At 41.3% G+C, this 24,029-nt stretch overlaps 2 protein-coding genes across 3 annotated transcripts; one reads left to right on the top strand and one right to left on the bottom strand.

The window, feature by feature from the left end:
* The first annotated feature begins 29 nt into the window (after positions 1-29).
* On the top strand, positions 30-10,519 carry klhdc2 (kelch domain containing 2). Of its 2 annotated transcripts, none has more exons than XM_066694152.1 (14): positions 30-713; positions 1,605-1,865; positions 2,083-2,162; positions 2,492-2,609; positions 3,078-3,190; positions 3,699-3,780; positions 6,627-6,710; positions 7,099-7,179; positions 7,262-7,320; positions 7,435-7,544; positions 8,177-8,249; positions 8,569-8,656; positions 9,050-9,102; positions 9,273-10,519. In XM_066694152.1, exons 2-14 carry the CDS (start codon positions 1,611-1,613, stop codon positions 9,394-9,396), a joined length of 1,320 nt encoding a protein of 439 aa, XP_066550249.1. In that variant the 5' UTR covers positions 30-713; positions 1,605-1,610; the 3' UTR covers positions 9,397-10,519. The 2 variants fall into 2 exon arrangements, with proteins under 2 accessions (XP_066550249.1, XP_066550250.1); XM_066694153.1 differs by having other exon boundaries at positions 30-726.
* nemf (nuclear export mediator factor) lies at positions 9,801-23,448 on the bottom strand. Its single transcript, XM_066694149.1, has 32 exons — positions 23,281-23,448; positions 22,899-22,967; positions 22,702-22,804; positions 22,211-22,336; positions 21,612-21,760; positions 21,297-21,364; positions 21,080-21,169; positions 20,406-20,479; positions 19,960-20,027; positions 19,682-19,757; positions 19,103-19,243; positions 18,729-18,937; positions 18,221-18,403; positions 18,067-18,130; positions 17,829-17,917; positions 17,604-17,707; positions 17,133-17,195; positions 16,710-16,822; positions 16,467-16,524; positions 16,059-16,117; positions 15,647-15,767; positions 12,794-13,130; positions 12,511-12,559; positions 12,360-12,409; positions 12,090-12,243; positions 11,889-11,966; positions 11,476-11,661; positions 11,347-11,385; positions 11,031-11,137; positions 10,815-10,858; positions 10,597-10,676; positions 9,801-10,472 (listed from the first exon to the last, which is right to left on the bottom strand). The coding sequence occupies exons 1-32, from the start codon at positions 23,337-23,339 to the stop codon at positions 10,395-10,397; spliced, it is 3,288 nt and encodes a 1,095-aa protein (XP_066550246.1). The 5' UTR covers positions 23,340-23,448; the 3' UTR covers positions 9,801-10,394.
* Between the last annotated feature and the right edge of the window lie 581 nt (positions 23,449-24,029).

The following is a 24,029-nucleotide window of genomic DNA, read 5'->3' as shown; positions in this document are numbered from 1 at the left end:
ATATTTAGAAGTTAGGTCACATGTTTAAGATGCTAAACAAAAAATGCCTTATTTGTATTTAATAAAACCTACAAGTGTAGGTTACTACAGAAAATGATGTAGGTCATATATGGTCAGTTGTTACATACACGCCTAGATGCATATTAATTAAAATCTGTACAGTGGCAGCCACAAGTTTCCAGCCGGTTTTAACTTACTTCAACTATATATTAATCATTAATCATAGAAAATACTAGAAATTAAGTAAATGTACAGTTGCTGGTCTGAATTGTCTTTTTAATAGTTCTGAAGAGATTATTTCCACACTTAGAAATTCTAACTGAAACAAAGCTTAAGGAATGGGCCATGGTACAAATAATGTATTATATGTGAATCTCTTAATGCACACAGTTCTGTTGTTGATGCGTTTAGTCCATTACATTAATTTATATCTGAACTACAGTGAATAATCCCATTTCACGATTAAAGGAATAATTAAGTTTTCAATTAGTTTATCTTTTCCTCTATTGTAATCAAGTATATTTAGAATGCAACAGGATTCCACAAAAACGAAGCTCCTACGACCTTAGAAAGATGGCGGCTTTGTGATGACACTCTAGGTGCGTCACGTCCTGTGAGAAGTCTTCCACTTCCAGTATAAACAAGACGAGAAGGAAGGAAGCCATTCTGCTTAAAGAAGAAATATCTGGATTTTTCGAGCATTAATTACACCAGTAAGAGTTTAAAGTGTGTTTTTATGTATCTAATGCAATTAACGTTGTTTTAGTTCACTGTTAATATACAAACTAGAAAAACAAGTATTTAAGTGTGTGCATCATTATTTTAAGTCTTGTTTTTGCGAGTAGTAAAAACAGCTGTAAACTGGAGCTACGATATACTACGATACATACAACATGTTCAGTTTATTTTGTTTAGCGCTTTTTATTAACTTACTTATTTTAAATGTCCGTGCAGTCACTTACAGACTACTAAATCTAGACGTTGACCTTTGGACAATAAAGCCTGTTTCCCACGTTTCACGGCGTATGTCTCGGTTTGTTTCAGAGCATTTTATTTTGATATTTATTGCACCGTTTCCAACGAAGGCAAACACAAACCTGTAATTAATTTGCACTGCGCTGGACTAATTGAGTGCGTTAGTTATCGCCAAATACAGCGGCCCAGGAATTGCCAGCAGGTGCGGAATAAAACATCTTCCCAAGTGTATGGACATCTAGATGACCGCCTAGATGTTTCTGATTCACTATTTAATACATTTTAAAAAGGGTTAGTCTACTAACTCGATTTAAAACGAAAAACCCCATTATATAAACATTCTGAAAATAATATATTGTTAACATCCATATCATATATGTAACATTCAACATGTATAGATTATGTAGCACTTAACATAGCTATTACATTTTGATAAGACATTTAAATTGAATTTTTTAATTGCGACATTGATATTGTCTGGTGAATAAATGGTTGACACACTCATTTCAGGATTCCTACAAAGTATTGTTAGGTCACTGTGTACCCCCCAACACTACCTCTGAGGGTGAGGCTCAGTGCAGCAGGGAGGGATTGTGCTGAACCAACGGCTGTGTTGTCTGTGTGTCCAGGTGGGCATGGAGGACGGGAACCAGGATGAAAATCCGATGCTGGCAGTGGAGGAGGAGGGGGAGGAGGAGGAGGAAGAGGAGGAGTACTATGGCAGGGATGAAGACGATGAGGCTTTCGACAGCACGGATGATGAGGAGCTGCTAGACCATGAGCTGGCCTCACCCGCTAATAACGTCTTGGAGATGGACATGCCAGCCAGGCGCAGCGGCCACGTTGCAGTAGCCTGTGGCAACTATATGTATGTGTGGGGCGGATATAAGGTGTGTGCGGCACTCTTACTGATGTCATTAGTGTACAGCCATTCGTAGCAGTGTATTTTTTGTCCCTAGTCCCCTGCATCCCTCCACATTACTCTAGGACGGGCACTGAAATAACCTGCCTGCTGACAACAGGAATATATTTTCAATGTCCAGAATTTAAAATGTTAATGTTTGAAGGGAAGTTGTCCTTATCAGTCTTTTATTTTCCTCTGTACAGAATACCGAGTCCACTGGATTTATCGATTGCTACCTGCCAAGAAATGAAATTTGGATTTTTAATATGGAGACCAGAAGATGGTAATACATTTTTATGTTCCTTATCCCTAAGAGAAGGTGTGAGTCTTCTGTTTCATGTGAGGACATGGTAACTGTAGACAGGGTTAATCATAACTGAATTACAAGGCTTTCCGTTGACCTTGAGTGATAGTTGGTGTTGGTGGAATGAGGTTTTGGAAGCATGCTGCTGCAGCTGCCTTCTTGCATAATGTATAACGCAAGAACAAGTTTAAAAAAGTTTTTGGTTTACGTAACCTCTTTTGTACAAGAGGGCCTTGAACGTGGTCTTGACAGCTCCATGGTGGGCAGTCCCAGCAGTGTTGTCATGGAAGGCCTTGTGTTTCCTACAGGAAGAAGAGGTTGACTGTGGGAGACGTGCCCCCCTCAATGTCAGGCAGCTGTGCCGTGTGTGTGGACGGCGTTTTCTATCTCTTTGGAGGTCATCACGCCCGAGGGAATACCAACAAGGTGAGCTCTTTAAATACACACACTTCACACACTCACAGGGCAAAGGACAGCCTGTATACAGGGCCCAATCCAGTGGTCTGTTTGAAGGTCTGCCATTATAAAGGAGATACTCTCATGCCTTGTGTTGTGACAGCTAAGCACAATTGAGAATTTTAAAACATGCTGTTTAAGTACTCTTGATGTGGTGAAGTCCTAAAAAAAAAAAAAGTTTGTCAAAGTTTTAATTGAATCCTGACCTTTGAAATATGTTGATCTCCTTAATTGGCCACTAGCGCGCCATCATATTTTGAGTTTGTAAGGATTGTGTAGTTGTTCTTTGTGGACTGGAGTGCAATCAATGTAAAAGTGGTTATTGACACATTAGTGTTTGGAATGGATGCCCAGTAAAGTGGACAGTGTAGCAGGCCGGCCATGCCACAGCTGTCCCCCCTCTGTTGATATCCACCCCTGTGCCGTTGTGTTGTGCAGTTCTACAGACTCCCGCTGAGCTCAGAAACACTGCACTGGGAGAAGATGCGGGATCTCAAAGGACTGGCTCCAACCTGCAAGGACAAGCTGGGCTGCTGGGTGAACAAGAACAGGTGAGCGCTCTGCCCTGCATTTTGCCTCAGCTCTTTGATCCGGATATCAGGCAGCAACTGTGGATTGGACATTAAGTGCAGGTCACAAAATACAGTGAAAGTTCATGTTTTTCAGTCCAACAGTAATAAGACTTGGTTTATCTCTTTGTCTTAGAATATATGTACATGAGGTGAATCGTTAAAAAGGTTCTGAAGTTTCACAAATGAGAAGAGAATTCGCAAATAGCTAAAGACCTCAGTGTCCACGAGAGCAGATTGTAACTCTGTTTAATGGTTAAATGGTTTTATCTTCAAGCTTTTCATTCTGTATATAAGTATGTTGCTCATCATAGTCTCCCTGTCTCTGAGTGCTTAGCACACTTCTGTTTTTCTACTTGACTTAGCTTTGCTGTGTTTGATGTGTTCCTAGCACGATAATTATATAATTTTGTCCTGAACTGTGGGAAATAAGTGTGTGACAGCTTGGTGAAATGAAATATCTAACAGTTGAAATATCTCATTTGGACAGACTGGTGTACTTCGGCGGGTATGGCTACGTCGCGAATGGTGGTCACCTGGGAACGTTTGAATATGACGAGACGTCGTTCTTGGTAAGGGTGAAGAAATGCAGTTTGTGCCTTGTTATTGGTGCTTTTGTTGCTTTACCTTGGGTGTAGGGTGTGTGAGAAACAGCCTACCGTACTGGTATTTAATAGTTGACACGGAGGTTGTACTGAGAGATGGTTAAAAACGTGAAGAAAAGAAAATGAATACAGTAACAACATATGAATGTTTAATAGGTCAGGCATTCTTGAGAAGAGGTTCAAAACAGATGTTTTGGTCACAATTTATTTTTTCATGTAAGGTAAATGATAAACTGATTTTTTGATAGACAAGACTATGAGCTACCAATTGAGTATCAGGAACAACCTCCTAACTTTTGCATTGTTTGTGAAAATTCCAATTGAGAATTTGTCAACTCCATCAGACACTATCAATCTAAAATATTTTCTTATATAAACAACCTAAGAGAAGTTTGATTTATTGAAATCTTTGATTATAGTTAATGTGTTTTGAAATATGTATACCTATACTTACATCAACCCTGTTTCTGGGAAAAATCTTAATATATTTTCCATATTATTCATTTAAAAACCAATCTGACGGAGTTGACATAAGAGCACAAGCTATCCAACCATGCACTTTTTCTACTCAAATTCAAATTAAACATTCAGTGCTAATTATTGTAATTTCAAATTTGATCCTTTTAACTGCAGAATGAGAACTAGATGATAAGAATTAAATGTATCATAACAGTTACAGTATGTATATCAAATTATTCATGAAAACAATAAGGGTGTTCTAACAGTAAGACTATATGAATAATGTAAGTTATTCTTATTCCCTTCAATTACATGCTTTGTAAGTAGCCTTTTTCCTGACAGTTGATTATTAGAGGAAAATAATGTGTTAGTCAACTCCGTCAGACACAAAACCAAAAAATCGGTCCGTATCACTCTGTCCTACGATGCCAAAACAGACTCTTAGACAGGCAGTTGTAGTCAGTTTTGCAAAGTACATATTCAATTCAGTAAATGAATATGGAGGGTGATCTGTGCAAAAATAAATAGATACATATATTTCGATTTATTTCCTTGTTTTATTCATCTATGTATTTATTTAGTATTTTATTGATTTATTTTTTAATTTTGGCACAATGATGTTGTATATAAGGGAAATAGGGTATTTAACAATACTGAAACCACACCACACAGGTTAATGAAGAATATTGACATGTAATTCAAACAGATGCTCCAAAGAGCAGTTTATTCACACAATAGAATACAATTAACAAATTGGTCAGATAAAAGGAGCAGACAATACAATTAAAAACAGTTTAACACTAGAACCACTATAGCTACTTTTTGTGTGACTTTTGCAATTTAAAAGTAAATATCTGAATTTGTGCCTCATATCCATTCTTATATGTTAATACGTATTTCAATTAAATACATATAGGGCATTTCAGCTGTAAACTCAAAATTAATAAGTTATAAATACTTTTTCCTACTGAATATAATGTAACGACAATCTGGGCTTTGTAATAACATTAGTGATTGTGAAAGAGTTATAATCGTGTTGATTCCTGAAACACGTGATTTTCTACATATCATTTATTTATTTATTTATATCTTTGTTTATTTATTTTATTTTATTTTATTAGCAGATTTGCACCTGATAGCTCTCGTCTGTCTGTCCTGATCAGCTCAGCAAGTTTCTAACTTTCCTTTGGGATTCAATCTTTATCACATTGCAAACCCAGGTCTCTGGATCAATGCCTTGATCAGTCACCTGTCTGATCATGATGCTAGTTATTTTGTATTAGTGTAGGGCACTGTAGTGTTGAAAAGCATGTTTTCTGCACTGATACACAGCTGTAATAGACGGAGCTATTTCAAAGCACTTTCGTTGCATGACTTTTCCATATTTCAGTTTTTGCCATTTTTATAACTGGTTATTTATGTTTTTTAATCGTATAAGTCTGCTAAAATATGCACTAAGATATTATTGCGAATAGTTAATTTTATTATTCGTTTTTGTTTTCTTGTTTATGTATATGTGCACATTTAGAAAACAATTGAAGAATCGTGGGTGATATAGCTGCCTGTCCTCTGATCAGCTCATCAAGTTTCTAACTTTCCATTTGAAATACATTTTTGGTATTAGGTGTGTTAGGTGCAGGCATGTTAGTGTTTAGACTGCTGTTGGCACTACAATTCAGCATCTATACAGCACTGAATGAGCCTCTCGCCTTTCAGTCAGCTGTTTAGGGGCACAAGGAATAAAAACACTGCCAGGTTACTAAATGCAACACAAACAGACCTGTTGAAAAGCACGTTTTCTGCATTGATGTATGCAGCTGTAATAGACAGAAAAAGCTTCACATTGTTTAAAGTAAAATGTAAAATATGTATTTCAAATTTCGTGTTTAATAAAATATATATAACTTTTTTACATTGTAAAATATGGCACATCAATAATTGTGTAATTAATAATTAATAATTTAAACACCCCCCTCCTCCCCATCTCTCTCTTGACTAATTGTTATTATTATGTATTTCTTTCTTTCTTAGGAAACACTCTTATCCAGGGCGACTTACACATTACAGTACACAGTACAGTACACATTACTGTACATATGAACGTATTCCTCCCAATATGTATTACTGTAATATTAGCTCATGTAAACAGGTTCCTTCACACATTTACTGCACAAAAAAGTCTGCAAGACCTGAATGCACCAGTGTAAATAAGCCGACTATAATATTTTTACTTCAAATATACTTCAAGTAACATAATATGGTATGGCTGGATGAGTTTTGTCCCAATTCTTGAGAATGCCTGAGGTAAGTAAGCTGCTTCACCAAAGAGCTTTGTCCGTCCTGTGTGTCCTCAGGCTAACGGTGCCGACCGCGGCTGGAACAATCACATTCACATCCTGGACCTCGAGACGCTGACATGGAGCCAGCCAGTGACCACGGTACCCAAGATGTTTTACGTTTCCCTCACAGGAGGGTTCTTACCACAGAGCTAGGCCTGGTGTGTACAGTGGAGCTCAAGGGTGTAGTGATTGAATGGAAGACAAACTACAGCACTTTTCAATTGTCTCTTCAGATTGATGAGCTGACATTAAACAAATTAATTTAGAGAGTTCAAAAGTAACGTGTCAAGTCTAGTAGCTCCTCCTGATGTGTAGCTTCGTGCCGGGGTGTGTTTTATCAACATCACACCAGTGGAACTTCTGTGTATGTCAGATTGTTCTGCTGGCAGCCTGTGCGTCTGTGTGTGAGGTGGCAGTGAAAGCAGAGGTCAGATGCTGCTTCTTTCTATGATGTTTTTCTTTCTTCCTCTCCCCCCACCCCTCCTAGGGCAACCCCCCCTCTCCACGAGCTGCCCATACTTGTGCCACCATAGGCAACCGGGGCTACGTGTTCGGAGGCAGATACAGGGTATGTCTGTTCACTGAGGGTTCACTCACAGGGCTCTTGGGCCTGGTTGATTTCTATTTATTATAATGTGATTTCCACACAGGAGTCCCGCCTCAATGACCTGTACTTCATTAACATGGACACCTGGGAGTGGAGTGAAATGTACGTATTTCATTCCTTCAGTCAAATACTTTTTTAATGTAAGATATCGTTCCCGTCAGTGGGGTGATGGGCTGTACGCGGTATGTCTCTGACCGTGGGTGCTCTGTCCCTCAGGAGTGTCCCACAGCAGGGTCCAGTTGGCCGTTCCTGGCACTCCTTCATCCCGGTGTCCCCAGATCACCTCTTCTTGTTTGGGGGCTTCACCACGGAGAAGCAGACACTCAGTGAGTGCTTGGATTATTGATCATACAATGGAGATAGCCCCAAGAGGAATGAGGGTGGTTTTATATAATTAACCCTCTATAAAATGCTCATACGAGCCTAAATATTTGTGGAAACAAGAAATGTCATAGGGGACCACGGGCCATGAGGCTGACACTTTTGTCCTCTATAAGATTGTTTTGTGGTAAAAATACAGTAAGGTGTAGTGTGGCATGGTATACGTGGTAAAGTACATTGAAACATGTTAAAATGTGTAGTGTGGTCATGTGTCTAGCATGAAAAACATGGTGAACATGGGACTGCACTTTTGTACCATAAAACACTCCCCACCTGTCACCTACAAAACACTCCCACTTCTTGGGAGATTTATGTACTCTATGAGGTACGTGTAGCTCAAGGAGGAGTTAGTGTTTTGACAAACAGAATACTAATAATAATGTGAAGAAACGTAGGAATGCAGCAGCATTATTGTTGTTCATAGAGTAAGTTAAAGTTCAAAAGAAAGCCAAACTATACACTTATGTCTGTTATAAACCAACTGTATTACATTATTAACTGCCATTACAAATAAAATAAGCTTCATAGAATAGATGTCACTTCTGCCCTGATTGTGTTTCTGTTTGGCATTATTCAGGTGATGCCTGGCTTTACTGTGTGAGCAAAAATGAGTGGAAACCTTTCAAGCACAGCAACACGGAGAGCCCCAGGTACAACAGCCATGAAGATCGTTCTCTTGAATCTCGCATACAGTATAGCACAGGTCCACACATGCAAGTAGTTAATACATTTGAAACTGATCTTGTAGTTTAGGGACATTTGAATTGGTAACTACATGTGCATTGTGATTGTAACAAATTATTGTTTGTCAAATGGTAGCAGCTAGGTGCTGTAAACATTCGTAATTGCCACAGCACAAAAGGCTTGTATCTAATAAGGAGGCGGGTGTGGGTTCTTCAGTGTACGCACAGGTGTTTTTATTATCATGCCATATATATGCATTCTGATGTGTGCGTTGTGTTGTTGCAGGCTGTGGCACACCGCCTGCGCCAGCGAGGAAGGAGAGGTGTTCGTGTTCGGCGGCTGCGCTAACAACCTGCTCTCTCAGCAGCGAGCTGTAAGTACCTTCAGGATGAACTGAACTGACATCACACCGGCACACCGACCCCTCACGTCCTGTTACGGTCTTTTATTCTGCTTAGAAGAGTCAGTTTCATTCAATCAAATTGAAGATACCTTTTATGCATGGAGAGTCATTAAAAATCCTTAATTATGTATTCACGCTGCTGGAAAACCTGAACACACTGTAAGTTCCAAGGTAGAGTGTACAAGGAACTGCATATTGATTTGTTTTTAACCTGACTACTAGTCTTGTTCAGGTTCAAAGGGTATTTAATGAAATTGTTAAAATCTGCAGTATAATATAAATATTTAAATAATATGCATAGTAAGAAGATAGCGTACTTCTAACGTTTAGTTCAGATGGGTAACTTTCTTCCTCATTTGACAGGCCCACAAGAATGAAATACTGGTCTTTACTGTTCAGCCCAAGACTCTTGTGAGGTGAGTATTTATTTGATTATTATTGTTGTTCTTACGGTATTATTAGTGATTTCTAGTGCCTGCTGCTGTTAGGAAACACAGCTTACCATTTTTAACAAGAGTCAATGTCTCAGCTAGCTTTGCTTCTTTGAAGGAGTCATTGATTGGTTGTGTTGGGTGTCTTTGCTAAGGTCTTGCATGGAGACCGTGCTGCAGTTTAAAGACCTCCTGGCGGGAGCCTGGGAGTGCCTCCCCAAACACTTGCTTTGCAACCTCACTCAGAGACTGGGCAGCAACAATACGCTGGGCTCCTAGAGACTGGGTGCAGGGTGGTGAGGGGGTCTATGTGCATTTATGAACCTTGCACAGGAGCAAGTACTTTCATTGTTTTTTCTGCTGTGAAATGTCCGTTATAAAATATATATACAGATCATATTTTTGTGTAGATGTCTATTGGTTATACAGTATGTAAATGTCAAACAATTTTACAAAAGATGGTTTTAGTTTTAGCACTGGTTAGGGTTGTTTCACCTTGTAAAGCATGTTTTGACTTAATTTATTTGTAACTTGAGTTCACTGCTGAACAGCTTTTCTCTAGAAGTATCTTAAGTTATTCATGTTGTTAATTGAAATTAGTGGGAATTAACACCACAATAATTGTTTCATTACTGTACAATTTGTTTTCCTTTATTTGTATTTCAGGAGACACAAAATAGACATTTTCCAGAACATAAAAACTGCAGAATGTTTTATTTCACACATGTAACATTGTTTGTTACAACCGTTGTTGTGTTGGCCTCCAGATGTCTTTGCAATTAATTTTTTACTTTGCACTAATACACAATGCAGGCGATTTAAGTTACAAGAATACCAACAACAACACAAAACCTCACTGGGTTTTTGGTAAAGGTGCCATCATCTAAAAACTAGTCTCCCACGTAGGACAATCAGCACATTTTGAGTCACTAGCCAACAACCTGGAGCTGCACGGTCATCACCTGCAAAAGTGCCTTTTACAAGAAACAAATACTGTAGATGGAATGGGCCAGTAGTATTTTGCAATTGAAATTTAATTTCCTCATTTGTTTGAGCTATTACAGCATCGTAACATTCCAGCAGGTGTATGAACGCGTGGACGTACAAGTCCACAGTGCAGCTCTGTCCACTCAGCACACTGGGCTTTGTTTACGGTCGCTTACAAAAGAAATGCACAAACTCCTGCAACCTCACACCCCATGACAAATTCAGTTTTTGCAACCAAATAAGGAAATGTACACTTGGACTTTCAGTGTTGGCAGTGTCTCCCTGTTCGCTTACTTCTTCTTCGCTGCCAACAGGTTTGGTGCTGATACTTTAACTTTCCCTGGTATGTTTCTGGATAAGTCTGTATCCTGTAATAAAGAAGGTAGACAGTTTAAATAAAAGTCTGTGAATATTAGTCCTGCATGGTGGTCTTTCTTTGTTCTTGTTAAATATAGTTGTCATTAATTCACATGCCACCCTTTGTATTGTTACCTTCACGCTACGGAAGAGATCCTTCTCTCGGGCCGTGGCGTCCCTGGAGCGCATGAAGCTGTGCACGGCTGTCCTGGCAGCTGAGGTGATGCAAAAGAGTCATTGCAGGCTTTTCCGTGAATCGCGCACATTTAATCATTTAAGTAGAAAAGGCGTCCCAAATTCCTTTAAATAATAAAATCCTTTTGTATACACAAGCATTTAGATTACAGTCCTACCTTTTCCTTTCTTCTGTGTCCCCGGTGTTAGTTTCACCTTGTACCTTGGAGAGGGAGAGATTCAATTCAAGTATGAATTACAAAACTTTGCAGCATACGGCAGTTCATCAGAAAAGTGAGACTCGTGAATAATGTAGTAGCGCTGGAAGGCAGCATCCCCTTAGTGGGATGAGCTAAGACAGGGCTCAGTGCTCCCAATGATGGGGATGGTCTTACTTGTAGTTGGTGAGGGCGGTGTAGGGCGAGCACACCGGCACGGCGAACAGCAGCGTGTCCTCGGGGTGGGGCTGACCAGTCAGAGTGTCCAGTAGGTTCTCTCCTTCCTGGAGGGAGGAGGAGCAGACAACTGTCTCACTGGGATGCTTACACATAAGCTTGGCTTTTTAGTTTATTTGTTTTTAAATCAACTTTCAGTGAGTATTCTGTTTTACAACTGGTATCTATCAAGAAACAAAACATGTGAAAGACATGTGTGTGTGTGTGTGTGTAGATGAAAGAAGGTGCGGAGAAGAGGATCAAATGAAAAGCTCACCTCCACTCCGGGAGCCTCCTGGTCCGGGTCCTCTGCTTCCTGGAACACAAACCAACACCTTGTGTGAAGACCCAAACTCAACGTTTTCTAATAAAGACATGCCAAAGGTTATCAGCTCTACAGCCCTACTTTGTCATCCTGCTCCGGGACCACCCCCTCGGGCACCTCCCCCTCTTCCTGCCCGGCAGGCGGCTCCGGTCTCTTGATATCGACCCCCTGTGGCCGGGGTTTCTGCGGGGCTCTCTTGACAGGCTCGTTCTTTCCCTTCCCCTTCTTCCCTTTCTTGGGCTTCTCCTCTTTAGTGGAACCTGTGGACTGGGGAAGGACAGCAGCGGAGTGAGGGGCCCACAGCGACAGGCTCAGCAATAGGCATAAATATTGACAGTGAGAACTAGAGAGAAGATGGAAAGATATAAATGTATACAAACACACATACATATGTAGAGATAGAGACGGGCAGATAGATAATGCAAAGAAACGCAATGGGGAAAGCCATGTAAACAGATAGATAGACAGCTACTGTGTGGCGCTGAGCTTCTCACCCCCAGCAGTCTCATCCTCAGCTCCCGGTCCTCCTCGTCCTGGTCTCTGTATTTGTCTTTGATCTTCTTCAGCTTGTTCTGGCAGAGGACATGGAATCGCAATATGAATTATTAGCTGGCCATATGAACATCAGTGCTGGAAAAGCTTTCCTCATCCAAAAATAAAAAGATAATGACAAAGAACAGAGCCGTCACAGTTACCTTTTGGCCTCTTTTCAGTGGCTGTTGAGTGGGAGCTGCCTTGGCAGAGCTTGGCTTGCTCTGATTGGCTGCCGAGGGGCACTCTGGATCCACCCTCTTCAGTTCAACCTCTTCCAAGTCTTCCGATTCGCTCAGCTTCTTCTTCTTCATTTCTCTGGGGAAACAGACACTTTGTCAAGTCTTCATAGTTTCCCAATTATATTTACTATTTATTTACCCACAGCCAGAGATGTTAAGAACTGGTAATATTTCAGACTGGGTCATTCTTACCTTCTTTGCTTTGCCGTTATATGTTTTCTTCCCTGCAGTTCACTGTCAGTCTATAAAAAAAACATGTACACAAATAAACACCATCTACATGTTGCCTATTAACGCCAATTATCTTTGCACTGCCCTTAAAATATAATTTATTACAGCTCACCTGTGCTGCGCGTTGCTCTCTGAAGCCTGCTGGTGTGCCGTGAAGACCCCTGGCGGTAGAGAAATACAATGTTTTGAGAAATGTGACAACCATCGAAGAGGCTGGACTTTTCACCTGCCCTCAAGCTAGATAGGAAGTATAAATACTTTCAATGCGAAGGAGAATATACAGGGATCCCTCATCTGAACCTCTTTAAAACACAGAAATATAATACTGCAGAAAATTGGCCTCCCTGCTGTTAAGAACGTATATAAACTGATCTGTGCATTCTGACGCTCTGTACCTGCCAGGCTGCAGATGGGGCAGTGTGATGACGGTGTCAGGGTAGCTGATCTCCTCTTCACTATTTGCCCCCGAGTTGTGCTCCTCCTTCCCTTCAGTCTGCTCTCCTGACCTGGGTGGACCATCCTCCCCCTGGCCCTCCCCCACCGCATCGTCCTGGGGGTCTGCCTCTTCATCGGATTCCTCTCCCACCTCAGCCATGTCCCGGTCGGCCTCGTCCTCCCTGTCCTTCTCCTCTTGCTCATTCTCCTGCTCTGCCCCCTCGCTCTCCTCCTCCTCCCCCTCTTCCTTGATTGTGCGCTCTCTCTCCCCTTCTCCCTCGTTGCTGCTCTCGTCACCTGTATGGAGAGAACCAAGGGCAGACTGCAACATTAGAACAAGGTGCTCCAAACTGGAATAGTCCTCTCCAGGGAGGGATGTCTGCAGCTGAGCTCAGGACACACCGAGAACAAAACCTCTACCTCCTCCCATGGACAGCCTTTCCATAAATACCAGTGTTTTCATAAATATTTGATCATTAAAGCTTTTCTTTAAGTGCACTCGCTCTTTAAGGGGTGATAGCAGTAGCACACCTACCAAAATACCACTGTAAAGGAAAACAAGACCTTCTCATGCCACAGTGGAAACAAGGTTCCTGCAGGTTAAGGATGTTGAAAAATAATTACTTTTAATGACTTTTTAAATGACCTGGATCAGTGTTCCCATGTTCTATGACAAAGTAAATGTTAAGTGTATATAATGTGCAGTGCATATAAACTATGACAAATCTAGATCATTCCATCCTACTTGATGGACTTAGATACTGGATGGGGATCTCTGGGATGGCACTGAATTGGTTCTCATCTTATCTGTCTAATAGAAACTTTTCAATTTCTATTGGAAATTATGTATTGTCCACAGCTGTACTTGGGTGTGGTGTGCCTCAAAGCTCGATACTGGGGCCTATGCTGTTTTCACTATACATGCTACCATTGAGCCTTATCATTCGTCAGCATAGTATTAATTTTCATTGTTATGCGGAAGATACTCAGTTTTACCTCTCAGTCAAACCTAATGACTTTAGCAAAGTTGGTATTTAACATGACTGTATTGCAAAAAAACTGGATGTCCTATAAGAACAGAAGTTCTTATTACTGGCACTGAGAAGATCTCCAGGCAACTTCAAGTGAATCTTGGGTTGCTAGCCCCGAACATTAAACCAGTTTTCAGAAATCTAGGAGTGATCTTTGACTCCAATTTAAGTTTTGGAAATCATATTATAAAACTGGTTCAGTCATGTTTTTACCAACTTAGAAACATGGCTAAAGTTAGATCTGTTTTATCTTTTGGGGATACAGAGAAAATGATTCATGCTGGATTACTGGCCTAGGCCTTATTTTCAGGCCTAAATCACCATACATTGGCCCGGCTCCAGACTGTCCAAAATTTGCTGCTAGATTACTGACTAGGACCGACACGTCCTCACACATTACCCCAGTACTAGCCTCTCTACACTGGTTGCCGGGTTGTTGTTTTTTTATTGATTTAAATTCTTTACTAATCAAATACAAAGCATTGCATGGTCTGGCGCCTACTTACATTCTTGAGATGCGAAGTCCCTATAAGACTAAAAGACCACTCAGATCCTCAGATCAGGGATTTTTAGCTGTTCCAAAGTCCAGGTTAAAATCTAAGGGAGATTGTGTTTTTGCCGTAAAGGCCCCTAGACTTTGGAACAGCCTACCTTTTAAAGTTAGTTGCTCTCAAAACTAATTTTTATACACTTACATTTCCAAATATATGAAACAATTATTAACCTAAATGTGTAAGACAGTTTTATTGTTTAAAATGTTTTGTATCTACTGCATTTGTTCTCCTCTATTTTCGTGAGCTTTATTGATTTACATTTTAAATGTACTTTCCTGAATGTATTGTTCTTTTTTATCTTTTTATTTTCTTGTATATCCTTGCTTTAACTTTTTTTTTTAATTGATTGATTTTACCACAAATGCTACGTTGTTGAAATCAAGTGCCGGAGAAAAAACAAAGAAAAGCTGGGAACAACAGGCGTCTTTCACGTGTACAACCAGAGCTGGAAGTGCTCTCTTATCACAACTTATATAAGTGTAACAAGAAGGCCAAAAGGGGTTAATTGAAGAAAAACACATTGTTATTATTATGTATTATTTGGCTGAAGTCCTTATCCAAGGCTTACAGGGTTTTCAAGCACTAAAATACAAATGTGATATATATTATTATTTAATTGTATAATAATATAAAACATTGTGCAGACAATTTTCTTTTGATAACTTTCATTAACTAGTGTTGACTATATCATTAGCAAAATTGACAGTAGAAATGGTCTCTTACAGAGTTCAGATATGTTAATAATGTTAAGAAACATAAATAAACAATACAGAGAAATGGAAAAACAGACCAATTAAGATGTAATCTTTGTATTCTGGGTTTAAATTCAACTTCAGATTTTAATCTCGAAAATCAAGGAATTGGACTCAGGCCATGGTGACTCTGACATAGACCTGGTATTGACCAATGGAAAGGATGTTGCTATGGTCTGTCATCATCCCTAGAGAGCCCCATCCCCTATATTTGTTTACCCAATTACAGACCGTGACTCTATGAATATCTCAACAATCCAGAGGACCTCTCTCAGCTGATAAGGCAGGTGTCGGATTATGCGCAGATGAGAGAGAGAAACAGACTTTTACATTGTAGCTTATAAACAATGCAGTAGCAGTAGCTCCTGCAGTAGAGTGTGCATATTATTAAGTGTGTGTGTGTGTGTGTGTGTGTGTGTGTGTGTGTGTGTGTGTGTGTGTGTGTGTGTGTGTGTGCGCACATGTGAGGGGATCACCTGTGAGTTCAGGTCCTTCGATCAGCAGGTCCGCGGTGCTGCTGGTCACCGTCTCCAGGTCCTCGTCCAAGTTCTTCACCTTCCTCTCCCCGCGGTGTCTCCATACACACGGCTCGTCCACCTGGCCGCACATAAAACAATGTCACTACACCGCACCAAGACGCCTGCTGACACTCAGCACTTTCACTGCCACTGTAGCGTGCTGTTCGGTTCATAAAAAACAAAACTAAAACTAAAAACAGAAAAAAAAAAAAAAAAAAAAAAAATTCAATTCACTCTCCACTACCCATGGTCAATGACTCAACCCTTCTAGCGTGAACACTGTACACTGCCCACTGCCCACTAGAGCAGAGGTGACCATGTCCAGTTAGTGCTGCTCGCCCAGACGCCCACAGCTCTTCACTCGTCTTACCTTAAAGAGGAAACCAAAGCCCATCATGAGATAGGAGGGGGGCATGAAGTTCTTCTTCCCTGCAGTGTGGAAAACAGGTTTCATTTAGTCTGTCACTGAGATGGTATTCATCTACTCCTTTCGTGTTTTATGTCACTTCTATGACATTATAATGACAACTGCACATTACACATTAATTGAACTAATCTGATTAACCAGCTAGCCCAACTCAATATGCATTAGCAGCATGGATAAATTTATAATCACATTTGATCACTGTACAACAAGTTAAAATGAAGCTTCCAATATCAGTATAAGACTTGAACTGCCAAAGCACTTGGCATATCGATGAGAGAAATAAAGTCATCCACTTCCTCTACCAAGACGTCCCGCTATAACCGAGCAGAGCGACGGGTCTCCTCTCCTCACCTCGGATCATGAAACTGCCAGTGGTGAGGTACTCTCCCGTGGGGGCTGTCTTGGACACCTGCACACAGGGAGACACAGACAGCATTAACACCCGCACTGCCACAACTCAACACCATCTCACACAAGGGCTGCACTGCTGTGTCTGCAGTGAAGGCACAGGGGGGAGGAGGCGATCATGCTCAGTGTGCAGAGAGCTGTCAGTAGGCGCTCATATGGTCCAGGGATCTGGTGCTCAACACTCACCTGGTGATGGTGGACCCACCAGGCGCTGGTGATGACCTTGGCGTCCCAGGCAGCGCTGTAGCACACAGCCATGGTGCCAGCCTCGGTGAGGGTGCGGGGGGGAATGGTCTCACCTACAACAAAGAGCACACACAATAGCAGCAGCTCATAAGGAATGGACCCAATCCCCCATTAAGTCCAGTCCTAAAACCACACAGGGAGAGCGTCTGTTTATATCTTGCCTAAAGGACACTGCTGTGTACTAATACAACCAATACAAAGCAAACACAATTGCTTAGAATGCGATAACATTTCAATTCTGTTCATTCATGCCTTAGAAAGATGCATTTTAAAATGTACAGGAAGTTACTGTCTGAAGGGGCCTGGCAGTGTGTCAGCAGGACGGCTAGGTGCTGAACGCTGAGAGCCACGGCACAGACTCACCGGAGGGGTTTTTGATGACACAGCTTGTGGCTCCGTGGAGATCAGCGTGAACGTACACGTCACCTGGAGCCCAACACGAGAGGAGAGAACACAACCTCACAACCCAGCCACAATTCACAGAACGTACTCAAGCTTTCACAAAAAACACTGTAGGGCTGATGCTTTTCATACTGGTTTAACTAATTTACCTTCTGATTTTAATTGAATTATGAAACACAATTATAATAATAACACTACTAATAATATTAATAATAAAACAAATAAGTGAAGAAACTTCTAATGCTCAGTTTTAAATAAAAAGATCTATCGTTTCCTTTTAGGATGAGGTGTCTGGTACAACCAAACTATTGCTCAGTATTTAGCATAACCGTATTATTAGCTAAGCTATAGTTGTCAAGACCAGCAGTCTCCGTGTGGTGTCATACAGTGACACACAGCCCAGGCACACGCCACACAGCACCTATCCCTTACCTGTCCTGAGATATCTCTTCACAATCATCTCGTTCTGCTGCTGGTCCCGGCCAGCAATGATCAGGTAATTCTCCGAGCTGATGAACCACAGGAACTTTTCAAACCTGCAAATAAAACGCAGCAATTCTGTTACCAGCAAGAACTGCCTGTTCATTAGACCTCATTAGAAATTAGTTCTTAAAGAATCTGAAAAGACCTGTGCATCATAAAAAATATCCTCCTTACCAATAGACTTTCCTGGCCTTCTGGATGGTCGTGACAGTTTGCACTTCTTTCAGCGTCTGTTTAGTTTTCTTCTCTGCTGACTTGAAAGCCTGCGAAATAAATCAATGATATGTACCCTCCAGAAGATACTTTCATTTGATTTAAACTGACTTTTCAACACAGACTAATTCACCAGTACATAACCAAGCAAAATGTCTCCATCTCCTAAGCTATATCCTGCACTTCTCCCTAAACAAACCTTCTGCGCAGCTTCCACGGTCTTCTGTTCTTTTTTGGCAGCAGTGCGCTTGTGGTCGTAGTATCTGAAAGGCAGCGATTAACACACAGTTAAATACGGTTGACAGTTATGTTCTGCAACTGTCAAGAGGTCGGAGATCAGAGGTCGGACCCACTTCTTGGCATTGGCGTAGGCTGACAGGCTGAGGTCGACATCCACCACCATGGGCTTATTCTTCTGCAGCTTGTTCTTCTGCACTTTATTCTTGTTTTTCTTCTTCTTCCCCTTGTGTGGCTCCCCCTCTTCCTCCTCATCCTCCACATCTTCCCCCTCCTCATCAGAACCAACGTACGGGTTCCTGTGAGCAGAAAGATCACGGTCTCATTATCTTCTGCGTAATTTAGGAGAGAGGTTTGTATAGTAAACTAGAGGTGCCTTTAAAATGTATCAGTTGGTTACTTGAGAGTGAAAATCTACTGTAGGACAATTGTTTAAGAAAGATAGATGCTGGTTGTTAATGTACTTATTCTTTAAAGGGAACAGAGACCCAGACACAGGAAGCCACTATAAATGTATTGATTTTGCATGAAAAAGAAGCAACAACAAAACAAAGAGAAACAAATCAAACCCCACTGCAGCTTAAACCATCCCTTGTGGCAACTGTAGGAGGTTCCCTAACTCACCGGAGTAGCATGGTGATGTGGTTGGTCTGCAGCTTGAGCTCCTTGATGGCACAGGCCACAGGGTCGCCCTGCGCCTGGGCCTCCTTCACGATGAGCCCGATCTCTGTCCAGTCCACCTGGTTGGCCAGGGCACTGCACACCACCTGCAGCGCACGCTCCACCACCGGCAGGTTCATCTCCACCAGCTCCCCCTTCAGCCGGTCCAGCTCCTGGGACACACAGAGCACACTGCCCATCACTCCCCACTCCCTCACACTCACGCCCCCGCGCTAAGCCCTGCTCTCCCATACGGAGGACGCTAGGGAGTCGTCACATCAAAGCCATGCTGAAAGACATGATACCATACTAAAGCCGCTCAGTCCAGTCCAGCATACCTGAGCCTGATGCAGCGCCACCAGTCTCTGCTCGTGATCCCTGCGCACGTTGTCCAGCTTCTTCAAGGCCTGTTTCTCCTGGTGCAGAGCCTTCATGTCAATCTTCTGGCTCTCCATTTTGGAATAAAACTCATCAACTGCCTGTACAAGAAACACACATACAAAAAACACAAAAAAGATAAAAGCTGAAATGGCCGTAACCATTTATTTAATTAATTTGTTCCCCGTAGGCCAAAATGGATCCCCCCTAGCTCAGACTTGTCAAATCTTTTCATTCATGAATTGGAAAAAGTACATAATATGTCAAATCTGATGCTGAACCTCAGAAGGGTTTCACAGGCAAGGAATTTTTTATTTAAAGCAATAGATAATAAAGAACAAAAAAGCTGCACACTCTTAAAGCACCCCAAAGTAAAGCCAATTCATTTTCTTAAGCAAAAAACACCCTGACGTTTCGTCCTTAAATCATTACCACACAGGAGAAGCCACTGCCACTGGCCGACTGCAATCAAATAATTACTGCCTCTAACGCTGTTAATAGTGATGAAGACATGTACACATTTAAAGCACATCCTCTACCTTGTCAAAGGAGTCAAACTCCACATGGTGGCTCTTCACATGTTGGGCAAAGAGGAAGGGATGAAACTCCTCATACCTAAAAGACATCAAACAAAAGGAAACATTCAAAGAGCCCCCCTCATCCCAGCACTTTCAAATCAAGTCTTCTGTGCCAAACGTTGGGATTTACCAGTCACAATGTTTAATAAGCCTTTTTCTGCCATTCAGAAGCAGTTCTATGAGGGAATAGAAAAAGTAAGTTGAGGAAAAACTAATCAGGCCTACAAAAAGGTACTTACGTGAGCAATTCTTCAGGTTTGTCTGGTGATAAACTGGGCTTCTTCTCACATTTTTGTATTATATAACCCTACGAATGAACACAAGCAAGAAAATGAACAGCTCAGACAATTGAATACATAACATTTCTGATCATTGCCTTATTAGTATGCAATACATGACTTTTAGCTTGAGTGTATCAGTCAAACGCACATGATTTTATCTATCCCACTACAATGGAAAGCCTCCTGCTGAATTTATTATCTATCTTGCAGGAGAAACCACTGCATTTCAATGTAATTCTGTTGAATAATTGTGCTTATAGAAATTTCAGGAGGATGAGGCATAAATGTAACCAGGATTTTTTTTTTTTTAATTAATTGATTGAACTGGTTATGAAAAGATCATCAAACACAGGGATCTACTTCATGTAATTACTCCCTATATGGTGGCCAGAGTGCAGAATTACCTTTCCACTGAAGTTGGCCGTTTTCTCCATGAACTCTTCTGCAATCTGTAGAGCAGCCAGAACCTTAGGTGCTTCTGGACAAAGCAAAACCACAGTGGTACAGTAACTGGGGCGTCTGCCATTCAGTGGTTGGGTACAGATGTCATTTCAAAGCCTTTCGTTCTTTACAAATACTTCCAGAAATGAAGGAATAGATTCTACACAGACTAAACTACAGCAGCAATTTACACTGTTTCCAAAAGAAAAAAACTGTGGTTGAAATTGAAGTGAGAGAAGTAAATAAATTACCTTTTTGCTTTACGTTTGGGGATTTAAACTTTACGAGAAAAGGCAGGTGTCAGATTTTGAAAATCTTTGAAAAGGCAGCAGAAAAGATTTGTTTTTTAAAATAGCCGGGTCTTGAGAAACAGCAAAAGCCGTTTTATATATTTAGAAACACTGGGATCAAGAGGCTGGATACATAATCTGGATGCAGCAGCTATTTATTTATCCAAAGCCACTAACCTATCACATTCAATGAGATTAAAATGATACACAATAAGCCAGGTCTGACATGCAGAGCGGGAGTGAATCAGAACCAGAGAGCTGCAGGGGACTCTTCCAGGACTCGGTCTCCTGTCAGAGCGTCTCTCTGTTCCTGTCAGACACGTCGGGACGCATCACTCACACGGTACCTTGAGAGACATCGAACTGGGCATCTACTTTCACGGAGCCGGAGAAGCCCACCTCCATCAGGCAGTGCTCAATCAGTGTGGCACCATAAGCTGCAGAACAGGAGGAGGGAAATGGAGAGGGGTGAGAGAATTAGCAACTGGGAGACAAGAGATAATTATTTCAATTAAAATCAAATATGTTTAAACAAAACAGGGAACAGATACAAACACCACTTACGGAGATGTGGATTAAGGATTCTCTTTATTTGTTCACCCTTAGGGGCAGCCGACAAGATTTCTGTGAGCCTTTCAGGAATAGGAACACATAACCATTAGCGTTATACCACCGCTACACACTACTGTCAACACCTGAACACACACAGTGACTCTTGACAGCATTTCTCAGTTAAGTCATGCGCTTTTGAAGCATCGTCATTCCCGTTTCTCTTTGGGGGACTGACAATCTCACTGCTACTTAAGCTCCACTTGTCAGAATCCATCACGTTACATACATCCCCCCCACCCCACTCCTCCAGACCGGCCCCTCGTTTACCTCTCCAGACTGATGAGTGGCTCTTCCGGCCTGGCATTCTCCACAGGGTAGCGCTCCCTCACCGCAATCTTCACATCCTCCGCCTCGGCCGTGCGGAACCTCAGCAGGTTCAGGATGGTGTACTCGAAGTCCGTCAGCACGATGTTGCCCTGAGGAGACAGACGCCACACAATGGCACCTCAGTGTCCACTGTGCATCAACACTCACAGAGGCCAGGGTCTCGACTACACTGACAGTTTCGCCCCACTAGGGGGCTAATATTATTATTTAAATTATGAAGTAATTTAGCCAACGCCTTAATCCTATGTGATTTAATGTTATTTTTCAAATGCTAACATACACTGTACTATACACAAACATTATAAGGTAAGCAAATTCACTATAAGAAATATTCACAAATTAGAGTGAATAACATTCGTATTAATATCAACTCTAGGTTGGTCGGTTTATAGGCAGGCACACTCTGCTAGCACACTCCGATTCATTTGTTCATTCATTAGTTCACTCCTTCATTAACTAATTCATTCTAGCATATTTAAGCTCCTCCCCTATTCAGCAACTGAAGAAGGAAGGAGATGTAATGACTGTGACTGCCTCACCCTGTCATACAGCTCCACAAGCAGGTGATAGGCCGCCTCATCTGAGCCAAACTGGAAATCAACGATCCTGTCTGATCCCAGCTGCTTCACCGACACCAGCCGGCGAGACTTGAGGTGTTTGCGGCACTTCAAACAGTAACAAGCCAATATGTTATCGAAAGGCACATTTCCTGTATCTTAAGTCTATCACTGAGACAGGAAGGCAGTGCATTGGCAGATGGGGGGGTTACAAGTGAGGCTGTGATAAAAACAGGAAAGCACTGCAAATATTTACTGTCCAGATGACCAGATTTAACTATTTCATACCAGCATCACATAAAGATTCAAGTTATTTTAAGGCACTAATACAACAGTTAATTGATTTATGTTTTACCATACCTTTGCACTTTATAAAGCTGGTTAATGATTGTGTCAAAACAAATGTATGTGTATATAGATAAATACAGCACACACATACAAAAACATGACAAATGTCAATAAAATGTATTTACTTTCATGGCAAAGCCAGAGGGCATGACGTTCTTGGGCCATTCGAATTCAGTGGAGTGAATTCGGATTCCAGATTCTATCAGCAGGACAGCTTTGGAGTCAGGCCTGTAACAGAGACACCCCTTATCAATGGCTGCATTCAATCAGTGTCAGAGGATTGGAAAATAAAACGAAAAGCCTTTAGTTTAGACTGGCTTACTTTTGCAGGCGGATAAGGTAGTTCTTGTTGTCTATGTCATAGACGTTGTTCACTCTCATTCCAAGAAAGCTGTAACAGCATAGCAATAAAATCTCAGATTAAAGACCGGTTCAAAACAATAATCTAACATTACAGAGCAAACATAAAATAACACTCGGCCACTTGTCGGAGTCTAGTCATCTATCTCACCCCCCGAGGATATTTACAAATATCTATACACAATGATCAGTAAACTTTCTTGCATATTAATTGAATGTATACAATATAACATCTAATATGTCAGCATATATCCTCAACGAGTTATGAACTTTAACCTGCTTCTCGCAGAAACGCATATGTATGCTATTCAATGCTTAGACAGATAAAACAGATTTATAATTACTTTGCGTTAATCTCGGCGATTACAGCCCGTATATCCACAGTATTAAATCGGTTCTTCATGGTGAGTGTTTACTGTCCGAAGTTAATTCATGAATATGGCCCTCTATATCACATAACTTCTCAGCAGTAAACACCACAAACGATACACGTTTGCTGTTCTGCGCAGGCGTATTTTCCCTACGGAAGCCCATTTGCTCTTTTTGGGGTTTTGCGATTTCGCGTTTTCAAATGTGTGATCAACTCTGCAATACATCGAGAGGTGGCGTGTATGAGCTGGGCAATGATAGATTATAACGGGACAACATTTTAGGATTTAGCTCATTTTTATTGATTCGCCTTAAACAAAACCTTCTACATATTGCATTCTTTTCTGGACATTTCTGAACAAGTTAACAAATGCATAACCTGTGTGAGTTACAACTGGGTACTCAATTAAACGTTTCATTAAATGTGAATTCTGAATTTCACTAGGCAACTAATTGTCTTCATTGTCAGACAAACCGGTATGCATTGAATATACAGTATACAATATTCGACATAAGGAATGAATGCACAATGCTCGGCTTGTTGTAGGTTTTCCTCCACAATGAGCATCAGTTTTCCAAAAATAAAAATGAAACAGATATTCCTCAGTTAGGATTTGTAGTGCAGCTCTCCGTTTCTGGCAGCGTGATGTAATGCTGTGCAATATGGCTGGTGCACACAGGCGGCTGACGTCACACTGCTGGGTGTCACACCGGTATATGGCAG

This window comes from Amia ocellicauda, chromosome 21, assembly GCF_036373705.1.
Source record: "Amia ocellicauda isolate fAmiCal2 chromosome 21, fAmiCal2.hap1, whole genome shotgun sequence".
In the NCBI taxonomy this organism is placed as follows: Eukaryota; Metazoa; Chordata; class Actinopteri; order Amiiformes; family Amiidae; genus Amia; species Amia ocellicauda.
This window is presented reverse-complemented; position numbering and strand designations above follow the sequence as displayed.

Bases quoted from the DNA above. Each gene is read 5' to 3' on its own strand.
- klhdc2 (XM_066694152.1), top strand. From the start codon at position 1,611: ATGGAGGACGGGAACCAGGATGAAAATCCGATGCTGGCAGTGGAGGAG. The intron at 8,250-8,568 runs GTACAACAGCCA...GTGTTGTTGCAG, and splicing joins AGCAACACGGAGAGCCCCAG to GCTGTGGCACACCGCCTGCG. The intron at 8,657-9,049 runs GTAAGTACCTTC...CTCATTTGACAG, and splicing joins TGCTCTCTCAGCAGCGAGCT to GCCCACAAGAATGAAATACT.
- nemf (XM_066694149.1), bottom strand. From the start codon at position 23,339: ATGAAGAACCGATTTAATACTGTGGATATACGGGCTGTAATCGCCGAG. The intron at 22,337-22,701 runs GTAAATACATTT...TACTGTTTGAAG, and splicing joins CCTCTGGCTTTGCCATGAAA to TGCCGCAAACACCTCAAGTC. The intron at 18,938-19,102 runs GTATGCTGGACT...TGTGTGTCCCAG, and splicing joins TGGCGCTGCATCAGGCTCAG to GAGCTGGACCGGCTGAAGGG.